The sequence below is a fragment of the Columba livia genome, chromosome 12 (genome assembly GCF_036013475.1).
Source record: "Columba livia isolate bColLiv1 breed racing homer chromosome 12, bColLiv1.pat.W.v2, whole genome shotgun sequence".
In the NCBI taxonomy this organism is placed as follows: domain Eukaryota; kingdom Metazoa; phylum Chordata; class Aves; order Columbiformes; family Columbidae; genus Columba; species Columba livia.
The window spans coordinates 17945334-17957486 of NC_088613.1; the positions used below are offsets into that span (position 1 = coordinate 17945334).

The window sequence follows — 12153 nt, forward strand, 5'->3', positions numbered from 1 at the left end:
GGTAAAGCCTTGCCCTAAATTGAAATAGCTTTGTGGTTAACTATAGTAAGTGTAACACCTTCGCTTACATTTGACCTGGTATTCCTTAATACAGGCTTATGGTACGAAATGCTGAATAATCAAGAGGAAAAACAAGTTGAGAAGAATTTTTAGTGTTAGTTTGTAGATTATTCTTTTGATTGTTGTTTGTCAGCATGAACATTTTTCTCTGAAAATGATAATTTTAGGCTAGTTAGAATAAGAGTTAATAAATGGTAGTAGATCATGTTCCAAGTATTAGTCACAGACACATGCATACTCTTCTGAATTTGTTTTGTATTGAGAACAATAACATTATAACTCATCTATAGTTCCCATTTTCTTTTCTAAAATGCTGTTACCAAAACAAGTTATTTATAAACTAAATGAGCAGAATTCCACATGTGGGTTTTTGGTTTTGTTTTTACTACCAAAAATGTACTTTTTTGTGGCTTTTCTAAATGTGCATTAGTTCTTCAGACCATCTGGAATGGATATGAAATCTCTTTATGTACTTTTACTATCAAATAATGATGAACAAGTCTTTAATTTTTTTTTTTTAACTTAATGTGAATAAATTGTTGTTAAATCTCCTTTCTAAAGTCAAGCATGCAGTCTGTTAAAACTGAAGTGTACCATTATAATATTTTGTAATGTTTTCCAAGTATGTCCTCCATCCATGACAAAAAGGGAAACCCAAGTTAAAGGACTGGCAGTTGTGTAGCAGCATGAGTCTGGTAATTAGAGGGAAAGACTTTTAGACAGATTGAGAGGAAAAAAAGTAAGATACACTTGAGAGTAAACCACGCTCAAGTGATTGATGATATGTGTGTCGTCTCAAAATAAGTGTCCTTTACTCATGCAGAAAATCTTTCCCTTACAAAGTGGTATTTTGAGTACTTCAGAAGATTTAAAGAAATTACTTTTTTTTTAATGGATGTTTTATGCTGTTTTATATGTGATTATTTTTGCTGGTTTAAATAGTCATTTGGTGTAATGTGGTGATACCATTTCACTCATTGCTCGAGAGAGCAGTCACCTGCATGTCCTTCTTAGAAAACAGGTGATCTAGTTTTAGCAATTAGCAGTTAGATTGAAAGACAGAAGCTAATAAATGGATGTGTTCAGAGAAATAGTAGAGGTAGTAAAGGTGAGTGGCTTGAGCTTGTGATAAATATTCAAAAGATCCTGCAATGTGTAATACAGGGTCAGAAAATATGTGTTTTTCTTGCTGTCGGAAGACTGAAAGTAGTGGGGAGAGAAAAAGTGAAAGGGCTGGAAGCCTGTGTCCTATAACTGGGTTAACTTATGAAGGGGGTAGTGAAATTCAGCTGTTGGAAACCCCATTTCTGGTAATAGATAAGGTATGATGACTCAGCCGTGTGAGCTGACAGATGTTGGAGGACTGATAACATCTGGGAGTGCAGCAGTGACAGAGTGGTGACTTTAGGTACTGGGGGGTCAAAGGGGTGGCTGCCCTTGGCCTCAGTCAGTGTGCTCGCATCTGGAAAAACGTGCTTGTCTTGAGAAATTGTAGAAGCTTGCGGGGGAGAAAATCCGAAACATCATAAAATGAGAGGAAAATAATATGTAAATGATGAAGCAGTATAGCGTAGGATAAAGCTGTTACCTTTTTACTGTAATGAGTATATATGCAAGACCAACAGTTCCTGGTGTCTGAAACTGCCTAGTGAGAATTCCTAGGGTAATATTTTTATAAATTTGTTATGAATACTCGTACAAACAGATCAAGAAGTGATCTGATCCTACGTGGTTGGATTTTTTTACAAAATTAATGCAGGATACACAGTATATATGTATGTAGCTGATTTAATATAAGCCTTGCGTAAGCACGTCATACTCATTGGACCTGTTTGTTTCGAAGGTTGTAGGTGAAATTCTGCTATTATTTATAGTGGTTTTTATCCCCGCAGTTTACATTTCTGGTAATAAAATATTAAGATTTTATTATTTTTTACCTGTTCAGCTTCTGACAAAGTTGAATTGTAAATTCATTTTTTACTATCTTTGTGTCATAGTAGCATTACCACTCCAGACTTTCTTGAATTTTGTGAATAATTTTAAACATTAAAAACTATTTTTAAAAGGCTTTTTATTATTACTCACAGAATCTTTAATGTTTTTTTGTCAATAAGGATGCATCTGTTGTTTTACTTGGGGTTTAAGAATACAAACAAAATTGTATGTTTTTTTATTTACTTTGATATTCTCTTGCAGAAACAAATGTTTAAGCAGTAACTGGGTTGCTTCTGTAGGTGTATATTAGTTGAGATTAAACATAATTTCTCTGAAGCTTGCTAAATTTGACTGAGATATATAGGTAACTTCAAGTTTTACTCTTATTTTAACAGTGAAAGCAAGTTGAATACGTTGGTGCAGAAACTTCATGACTTCTTGGCTCACTCATCAGAAGAATCTGAGGACGCAAACTCTCCTCCAGCATTATCTAAAAACAAAACCATAGGTAAAAAGACATTTTATGTTGTTATTTTCAATGTATAGATGATTCTATAGTCAAATAACTTTGTGGTGTTATTCCACTGGGGCAATTATGCAAAGTCCTGGTATTATTTAAGTGGTGATATCTTAATAAATATACAATAGGCCTTTGATACAGTGTTTCTTTCAGTTCTGAATCTTTTCTAAATGTGAAAGAAGGGTAATCCTGCTGGTAATTTACCTTCCAGGAAACATGAGATGGTAAACATTCATCTGTTTGCTGTGCTAAGGGTTCCTTGTTCAGTTTTCCTTAATGTGTAAGTGCAGTATCTTAATTTTTTTTTTCTGCAGTCCTGGTAGTCATGGAAGAAGTTCTGGAGGCTGTGCTTTCATAATTAGTTGAAAAAGATTTCTAGATGTAATCTGGAAACATTTGAAAACAAAATAATACTTCTGAAAAACCTTGAGTCCCACACTTGGTCAAATTCAATATTGGAAATTTTCACTTCAGAGTTAGAAATAGGTAACAAATATTAAACATTTCCTGCTCTTGTTTGGGGTGACCAGCCCCGGCCCCGGGGCTTCGGTCACAGGGGAAATCCTGCGCTGTCATAGCCCTGGGGCGGCTGGAGCACGAGCAGCTGGGTCAGCACTCGGAGCTGGGGACGATGCAGCGTGCTGGGTCATTCCACGGGGATGGCACATGGGCAGCCCTGTCACATGTAGTGCAGAGATTCAGGCTGCCAGAATGAAATAAATCTCTACTGAGCATGTATAAACTGGTATTTTCCATGGATTTATCACTTGGGCAAGATTGGTCGAGAGTAGAAGGTGGGCAGCATCTCTGGAAGAAATGTCACCCTTCTTCCAAATTTCAGGTGCTTTCTTCAGAGTGGGAGAATGCCTGTAATATTCCAGAGAGGGGTCAAAAACTGTTTCTGTTTTTTTTATTCCCCCCTACCTTAGCTTCACATGCAGAAATAGCTGGATAATTTTGGCTAAAATTTACCCAAACAGTTCAGCATAGGTCAGTAAGGCATTTGACACAGTCTCCCACAGCATCCTCCCAGCTAAACTGAGGGAGTGTGGTCTGGATGAGCGGGTAGTGAGGTGGACTGTGAACTGGCTGAAGGGAAGAAGCCAGAGAGTCGTCGTCAATGGGGCAGAGTCCAGTTGGAGGCCTGTATCTAGTGCAGTGCCTCAGGGGTCAGTACTGGGACCTATATTATTCAATATATTCATCAATGATTTGGATGAGGGAATAGAGTGTACTATCAACAGGTTTGCTGATGACACGAAGCTGGGAGGAGTGGATGACACGCCAGAAGGCTGTGCTGCCATCCAGAGACCTGGACAGGCTGGAGAGTTGGGCAGGGAAAAATGGAATGAAATATAACAAGGGCAAGTGTAGAGTCTTGTATCTGTGTAGGAACAGCCCCAGGTTCCAGTATAAGTTGAGGAATGACCTATTAGAGAGCAGTGTAGGGGAAAGGGACCTGGGGGTGCTGGTGGACAGCAGGATGACCATGAGCCAGCACTGGGCCCTTGTGGCCAGGAAGGCCAATGGTACCTGGGGTGGATTAGAAGGGGGTGGTCAGTAGGTCAGAGAGGTTCTCCTTCCCCTCTACTCTGCCCTGGGGAGACCACAGCTGGAATATTGTGTCCAGTTGTGGCCCCTCAGTTCCAGAAGGACAGGGAACTGCTGGAGAGAGTCCAGTGCAGGGCAACAAAGATGCTGAAGGGAGTGGAGCATCTCCTGTGTGAGGAAAGGCTGAGGGAGCTGGGGCTCTGGAGCTTGGGTGAGACTGAGGGGTGACCTCATTAATGTTTACAGATATATAAAGGGTGAGTGTCAGGAGGATGGAGCCAGGCTCTTCTCGGTGACAACCAATGATAGGACAAGGGACAATGGGTTCAAACTGGAACACAAAAGGTTCCACTTAAATTTGAGAAGAAACTTCTTCTCAGTGAGGGTGGCAGAGCCTGGCCCAGGCTGCCCAGGGAGGTTGTGGAGTCTCCTTCTCTGCAGACATTCCAACCTGCCTGGACACATTCCTGTGTAACCTCATCTGGGTGTTCCTGCTCCATGGGGGGATTGCACTGGATGAGCTTTCCAGGTCCCTTCCAATTCCTAACATTCTGTGATTCTGTAAGTTGCAGAGCTAGCAGTCTTACGTTAAAATCACCAACAGTCATAGTATGTATCCAGTAATTACACTACCACTTCACTTGCTTGTTTCTCCATAGTCTATCTACTAAAATACTGCTATTACTAAGCCTTTTGAGCAACTTCATACAAGTATCGAGCATACAAGTATGAACTTGAAACTTTCCCTTCTGTTACCTGGGCTGGTGGATGGCACAGATAGTAATAGGTTGCATGTCTTCAGGTTTTTATTCCACAGTGCCCAAGATTGAGAAATGGGAATTCTCTGTACTAAACGAGTTTTTTTTTTCTTTGGTTACATGATCCCAGATTTAATATTGTGTTTTTAATGTCAAAATGTCTAAGAGGAAATACTTAAAGTAATGTCTTAGAGATTAAAAAATGCATTAACTGTATTATTTCTGCGGATACAATTGCACTTTCATTTCTTCAGTATTTCTTCACCAATGGGAAGGATGTCTTTCAGCCTATCAGATACTTAACTGAAAGTAATTTCTAAATGATTTCTGTAAACTTTATGCCATAGAGTGGACTGCGTTGTTTTGTGCAAGTTTGTCTGTGAAAGTCACAGTCATCTTTATTCACACTAGTGAAACATAAAGAATGCTATGATGTATAATGTGAAGAAATGTTAATATTTCTTGCATTTCAGTGGATTCCTTTGATTTCTCTCCATAGGTAAAAGTAAAGAACCCAAAAGTAGTCCATCCTCAATGGAGAACAGTAGAGAAGAGGTAGGTACAAACATGCTTTTACATTTTAGCAGAAAATTGTACACTGGCTGTGGGGTGCTCCTGAAGCTTCCAAACATCCCCCACACTGGCCGCGGGCGCCCAGCGGCTCCCTGGCGCCTTGGTGCTCCGTTCTCTTAAAGACCCTGGCCAGTGGCCTCTGGGGTCAAACAAAAGAGCAGGGAGAGTGGGAGATGTGTCTACTCCTTCCATATCGAAGGAGAGGGGGGGGTTTGCATTCTGCCACAGTTCTATACACCAGACATTTTCGTGACTTAAAATAGAGTTTGGTGACACCTACATTTAAATCTCTTTTTAAAAGAATAATGACTTTGACTTTTTGGAGTCTTACTACTGATCTGAAACTCCATAGATTTGATTTAACTGAGCTGGCATGACTTGAAGTTGTCTGGCACTTCTTGTTAATGCTTTTACTGGCTTTTTTATTTTTGGTAGGAGTGCTGGTGACTAGTGTGTTCTAGTAAATGTAAGAAACTTTTTGTTGTCAAGTCAGTTGGTCACGAATGTGCTGACTTTTTAATATTTTCTTGTTTTTAGGGCAGTAGTTCTTCAGAAAGAACCAAATCCTTAGGATCATCACGTTCAAAAAGGTTGGTTTGGAAAATAAAAATAAATAAATAGCTTTTTGGCATGTAAAACTAGGGAGAAGTCCATGCACTGTGCCACTTATGAGTCCATTAAGTTAGCAGAGTGCTGGTAAAACAAATGCCTCACAATGCGCTTAAAATTCAAACTGTCTTTCAGGGTCAAAGGTTAAGATCATAAAACTTAGTTTTTTTTAATTAACAAAAACAAGATTATCCTGTATATTCAAGACCAAGGTGTTTATACAATTATTCCTTCACTCTTGCTATTTCCACGTGCTGGATTCTTCCAAAAATGTAAATTGGGTCACAGAGAAAAAAGGCTTTATGTACCTTACTGTTGGAAGACTGTAGAAATAAAATGTGCTATTAAGTTGTCCTGTGCAGAAACTGCCATTTGCTGTATCTTTGCTTAACCCTTTTTTACTCTTTGGAAAAAATACGGAGTTAACTGTTGACCAACCACTTTAATCCTACAGGAGACAGATTGTTTGTGGCCCAAGTAACAGCAGACTGTAATAAAACTCCTTCTCATTTTTTGCTCTCAGCTGATGCTCATTCAAGTCTTTATTTATTGTTTTTAAATCCTAATATACTGTGTAGATAGGTGAGCTCTTCTAAATGCACAATCTCAAGAGCTGCCTTCTAAATGCATTTTTAAAGTATTGTGTATCTCTTTTCACTCTCCTTTGTGTCTGTGTTTTTTTAATCTGTGTTATTTTATCATGTCTGCTGGATTTAAAGTCTTGATTCCATATTTGTAGCTGTGGGTTTATATTTGGCCTTAATTTCTATCTCATCATATGAATCCAGTGTCCCGCTTAACTATTTTTTATTTATATCATTTTTAGAGTCTTGTTTTCTTTGCTTCCTGTCTATCAGTAGAGGTATTTTCACTCACACATTTGCCATATTCTTTGTGATACTGACAAAAAGAGTGTCCTGCAGCAGTTCATGTATTATCTTCAGCCTACTGAAAATTACGCTCAACATTTTTACATTTTTTTTTTCTCCCTGCCTTGACATGGTAAATTCTTTCATTTTAATGCATTCAGTTCTAAATTATGTTTGTGTGAAGTTCTGGCAACTGGCCTTTTTATTCAACAGTCAGCTTTTCATTTCTTTCTGCATTTCCTTTATTTCTTTGCAAGCATCTTCTCTGCCAAGCTGCTTTTTGTCATTTGCTAATATCTGTGTGTTCTCTCTGCGCTGCCTGTTAAGCTTGGAACGGTGTATAAAATTTCTGAGCAGACGTTCACTTGTGTTTAATTCAGGCTTTTTTCCTGAAAGCGTGACTTTCCTGCATACCTTCTTAAAAACACATCAAACCTCAATTCACAACAAACATACAGCAAGCCTGTGAAACAAAAATACTTTATTAGTATATCTTTTTATTTCTCATAGGATGGGAGAATTCCTGTTCCTAACAAGAAAGTTAGCCTATAATCTATTTATTGTAATAACTCAGAGCATCCCTTCTCATCATGTCTGCAATGAATTTAAAAAGAACATATGTTTCCCAGTTAACATGGTGTTTTGCTTGCAAAGCACCAGGTTTACATTTTGCCATATGTAATATTTGTTACGGTATGGTTTTTTTTTCTATCTATGCAGGAAACCTACAGTCGTAACAAAATATGTTGGATCAGATGATGAACAAGTCTTAGATGAGACTGTAAATGAAGATATTTCAAATGAAAACTCAGAAAACGATGTTGATATGAAAAGTTTGCCTAAAGGTAGTTTGTTTTTCTTTGTTTCTGAATTCAGCAAATTAGTCAAGATTATGATGCAGCATAAATAATGAACAAGAGTGCACATGTATTAGTAAAATGCTTGTTTTCGGTCCCGTTATGTATAAACATACATGCTCATGCACAAACACACACCCCCTGTGCACCAAGCACCTTGGATAGGAACGCAGTGTAATTTAATCTGTGGGTACAGCAGGATGTGCTGGTGGATCAATTTCAGTGTCTACTGACATCTGTATAAAACCAACATGAAACAGAAGTAATTTATTTATCTTCTTTTGTAGAAGTCTCAGACTCTGTCACTTTAAGTTTTATTTATTTTACTGTTCTTCTCTCTGAGGTCACTGACAATTAGATCCACAAAAGCAAAACTAAATCTAGGGGAGAAATGTCATTATCAGATCTATTTTTAAGCATCCTTTTAAAACAGTTAATATTGTGAGCTTACATCCCACTCTTCTTTACTATAGTGTCAGTTTGATTAATCTCTTCCATTTCTTACCCACAAAAGTTATAGGAAAAACTGGTGGGACTGCTGTTTACTGCATGAGAAGAAGCAAATTTTGGTGCAGTTACTTGAAAATTTCCAGTGTCCTCACCACAAAAGTGTTAAAACCGAGCTCTTAAGTAGAAAAGATTTTTTTCATTCACATAATTTTGATGAGTACACTTGTTCAATTAAAAAAATGAATTTACGAATTTTGTTAAAGACAATGCAGGTTTTGTTCTATTGCTTTTTCATTTATTTCATGCTGAAATAAATTGAGAGAAACTGGACAAAGGGGGAAAAAAGAGAGAAGATAGTAGTTACTCTAAGGCTTTTGATAGATTTAAGTGACATAACCAAAGTCCTTTATTTGTAGCGTTGCACTTCAGATTCCTGTACGACATGCACCCAGCAGTGTGACAGTCCTGTTCTGCACATACCTCATCAGGTGGTGCAGAGAGAGCAGAATTTGCTCCTCATAGCCCATTCAGTCCTTGGCTTTTGTCCTACTGCTGCAAAACAGATGTAGTTTGAAGTGTGTGGTGGGGTGTTTTTTATTTGTGGTTGTTTTTTTTTTTTTTTCTGTACGAATGTCTGTGCATTCAAAACTTCGAGTTTTCATCAGCAGATTGCACTATTTTTTTTTTTTAAAGATGCTATGTTGGCTTTTATTTAAACAGGACTTTTGCACTTCAGTTGGATGTGTAATGGTTTCTAAATAAAATCATTCTAGGTACAGTGGTTGTACAGCCTGAGCCAGTGCTGAATGAAGACAAAGATGATTTTAAAGGGCCTGAATTTAGAAGCAGAAATACCGTTAAAATGAAACCTGAAGCTCCCAAAAAGCGTGGAGGTAAATACAATTTAAAGCATTTATTAAAATGGGTTTAAATTGTTGCTTATGACCACATTTGGTACATCTACAAATTGTTCCTATTTCTAATAAATTAACCTAAAAATACCTCCACTCTTCTGGCTCTTTGTTCATTAAGGATTCTAGCTGGCTGAAATTAGCCTCCATTGCTGCCCCTGTAGCGCAGCAGTGAAAGCTAAGATTAGTTCTCATTAAAGTTCTTATGTTTAGTAGCTATAGGATGCATCATTAGGTACTCCATATGGACCCTTCTTGCTTTGGATTCAGAACAGTTGCTTGGTTGCAATCACGTGTTCCAGGTATTCCTTTTAAAAGGAATTGTTTTGGAATGCTGTTGAAATGGCAATGTTCACTGACTCACCAAGAAAGCAACCATATTTGGGTAGGGGCATTTACAGGCATATTAGAAATCAGGGAGCTAACACGACACCTAAAACCTCTAAGAACTCAAAGACTTCTTTGCTTTGTTTTTGAATTGTGGGCAATTCAGAATACCAGTGGGCCCTGCTAAGGATTATCTTTGAAAAGCTGCTGTGCCAGCTGGTTTTCCATCACCACTGCTAAAACTGAGGAGAAGTTAGGTAGATAACAGTGATAACAGAAATTAATATCTTCTTTTTTTTTTTTTTCCTTTCCAAAAAAGTAAAGGAGAGGGAAGATTATGTATAAAGTAGCCAATAAGAAGGCATATATTTTCATTAATACTACTAACAATGTCTTAGTTCACACACCTACAGCAGTACCCAGGATATTCAGACAAACAGTTGTGCACACTATTCATTCATTGTATCATTTGAGATACTTGCTCTCTTTTGAAGTGTTATTATAATTTAATAAGGGCTATTTCTCCATCTGTGGTTAAGAGGACTAAAGTGTGACTGTGTGGAGATGTGCTTGTGCATACATATGGGCTCATGCATCACATTTTGAGCATTTTGATATTTTCTGTAAATTATTAATCTTTGAAAGTCAGTTCCATTCTATTAGTGCAAGATGTCCTATTCAGCATATAGGAATGCTTTTTCCGTTTGTGTTTAGAACAATTTTACAAGAGGTCCGACAGAAATCTTCAGGGCTATAGTGTTAAAAGAGTAGGACTTCTCTGGCTAAACTTTGTGACCCATGTCTGCATCCCCAAGACAGTTCATACAACCTGCCTTTTTTTTCCATCTCTAGAGAATTTGCAGGTCTTCCTTTGTCTGGACTGGTTACTCTCATACTGGTTCCTGACATAAGATAATAGTTGTGGAAGGGCCATCAATAATTTGTTTAAGTCATAGCTTTATCCAGGGCAAGCTCAGCTGTGTATGTCTGTCACTACTGATAGTCTTTGACGTGATTTTAAAGGTATCCAGTACCTGTGTTAAGCTCCTGGCAACTCTCAGGGAAATGGAATAGGTACCGCCTGCTCCTGTGCTGTCCCCGTTTCCAGCCCAGGAAGGTAGCCAGATGAGGGACGTGACCACAGCCTGCCTCAAGAGCAGCTGCATTAGGAATGTATCAAAACAGTTTTGTTTTGTGATGTGCACAGAGGAGGTAGTGCAGATCCATTTGTTCTGCAGCAGGTCTAGTTCCATCAAGTGGCACTTAGTCTTTCTCCAGCTACTAGAAGGAGGTGCCTTGCCTGTGCACGTACCAAGTTAAGTATTACTTGTTTAAGCAGGTAAGCATATAGTCCCAACTACTTGAGATCCTAAATTCTATGCTCAGTGCAAGTAAATAAATAATAACAATGAAATTAAAAATGCTAGTGTGTCTTTTTGGAGTGCATCTTTGCATTTTTATTAGGAGTTAGGTGTTCTGTTTATATTAATAGTAGTAGTAGTAACAGAACCCTTGCCTTTCTAGCATCCAAATGCTCTTATCCTAAACTGTAAGAGGCATTGTGTCAATCCTTAAGTTGTGTTTCTGCAGAATGGTTGTGGTTGTATTTTTGCTAATAAACTCACAGTTAAGAATGGGTTTTAAAGAAGTATTTTCTCAGTATTAATGAATTAGTAGTTGTTTATCATTTGTAGTAGTAATGTGGTTTACAAAGGTTTGCCTCATAAATTATCCTGTTTGTTCTAGTCCCAGCATGCAGGTTTTGGGAAGGAGGCAGTAGTGCTTCCCCTTAAAGTTGTAGAGAAGGAAAAGTGGCTTGTTCTCCCTCAGATGGCTGTTACCCTCTGTGATTCTTACTCTCATTTAAGATCTGTGATATTTGACAAAGCCTGAGTAGGTATCTGTGCTGCTTGGTATAATAGAATCATATAATGGAATACCAGGTTGGAAGGGACCACAAATACCATCTGGTCCAACCTTTCAGTGTGGTATTCTTTTCCAAGTAGTGCAATATTATGGATACGTTTATTTGAGGTTTACCAGCGGTGTTTGAAACAGGTGTTTGAGCTGTTTCTGAAGTCGTAAGAGGTGCTTTGCTGTTCCACAAAGTCTGCAGTACATGCAGTCATGCATGCATTGGAGTTGAAAACAACCAATCTTGTATTCAGAATTTCAGACCTGCTATTTTCACTGAATTGTAAGGGTGTGTTTATTGTTTTACTGGCCTGGAAACTATTTGAGATTGTGTTTCAGTAGCAAATTGCTAGTAGCTTGTTTTGTGTCTTGACAATGTTCATGCAGTTCCTTAACGCTGTGGCGTTGGTGTTTGGGTCTGATTCTGTCTGATTATTAAAAAAAACCCAAACAAATATGAGTCTGTACTCGGACGGTAACCATGAAGTTATACCGTAGCAAACCTCTATCTGCTTGATCCCAAAAGAACTTTTTTAAAGTGGTTGAACTGAGTGTATGAGATTTCACAAATTATTCTACTTTTCCTTGTCTTAATTTGTAAGTTTAACAACCTGGCATGTAGCGATACTCCCCACCCCAAGTCCACCACCTTTTGAAGTGAATTGGGGAACTGACATTAAAGAATCACTTTCTTGACCATATATAGATAAAGGAACAGAGTGGTACACTATTATAATGATTTCATGCATCTTCTGGAACAGTTTTCCATGTTTTTCTTTGAGAAACTAAAACTATATGTGAAAGAAAGACCATAATACG

At 38.0% G+C, this 12153-nt stretch overlaps 1 protein-coding gene across 5 annotated transcripts in view; it reads left to right on the plus strand.

Annotated features, from left to right (window-relative positions):
* Positions 1–12153, plus strand: part of ATRX (ATRX chromatin remodeler) — an 88003-nt gene that overhangs the window by 9030 nt on the left and 66820 nt on the right. For 2 of the 5 annotated variants that reach the window (XM_065077994.1, XM_065077998.1), the window contains exons 2-6: positions 2391–2503; positions 5324–5379; positions 5935–5987; positions 7596–7720; positions 8956–9075. In XM_065077994.1, coding sequence (XP_064934066.1) covers positions 2391–2503; positions 5324–5379; positions 5935–5987; positions 7596–7720; positions 8956–9075 — 467 coding nt within the window. Of the gene's footprint in view, positions 1–1452; positions 1724–2390; positions 2504–5323; positions 5380–5934; positions 5988–7595; positions 7721–8955; positions 9076–12153 lie in introns of those variants that run through there. The other 3 variants (XM_065077997.1, XM_065077996.1, XM_065077999.1) reach the window with 3 other exon arrangements.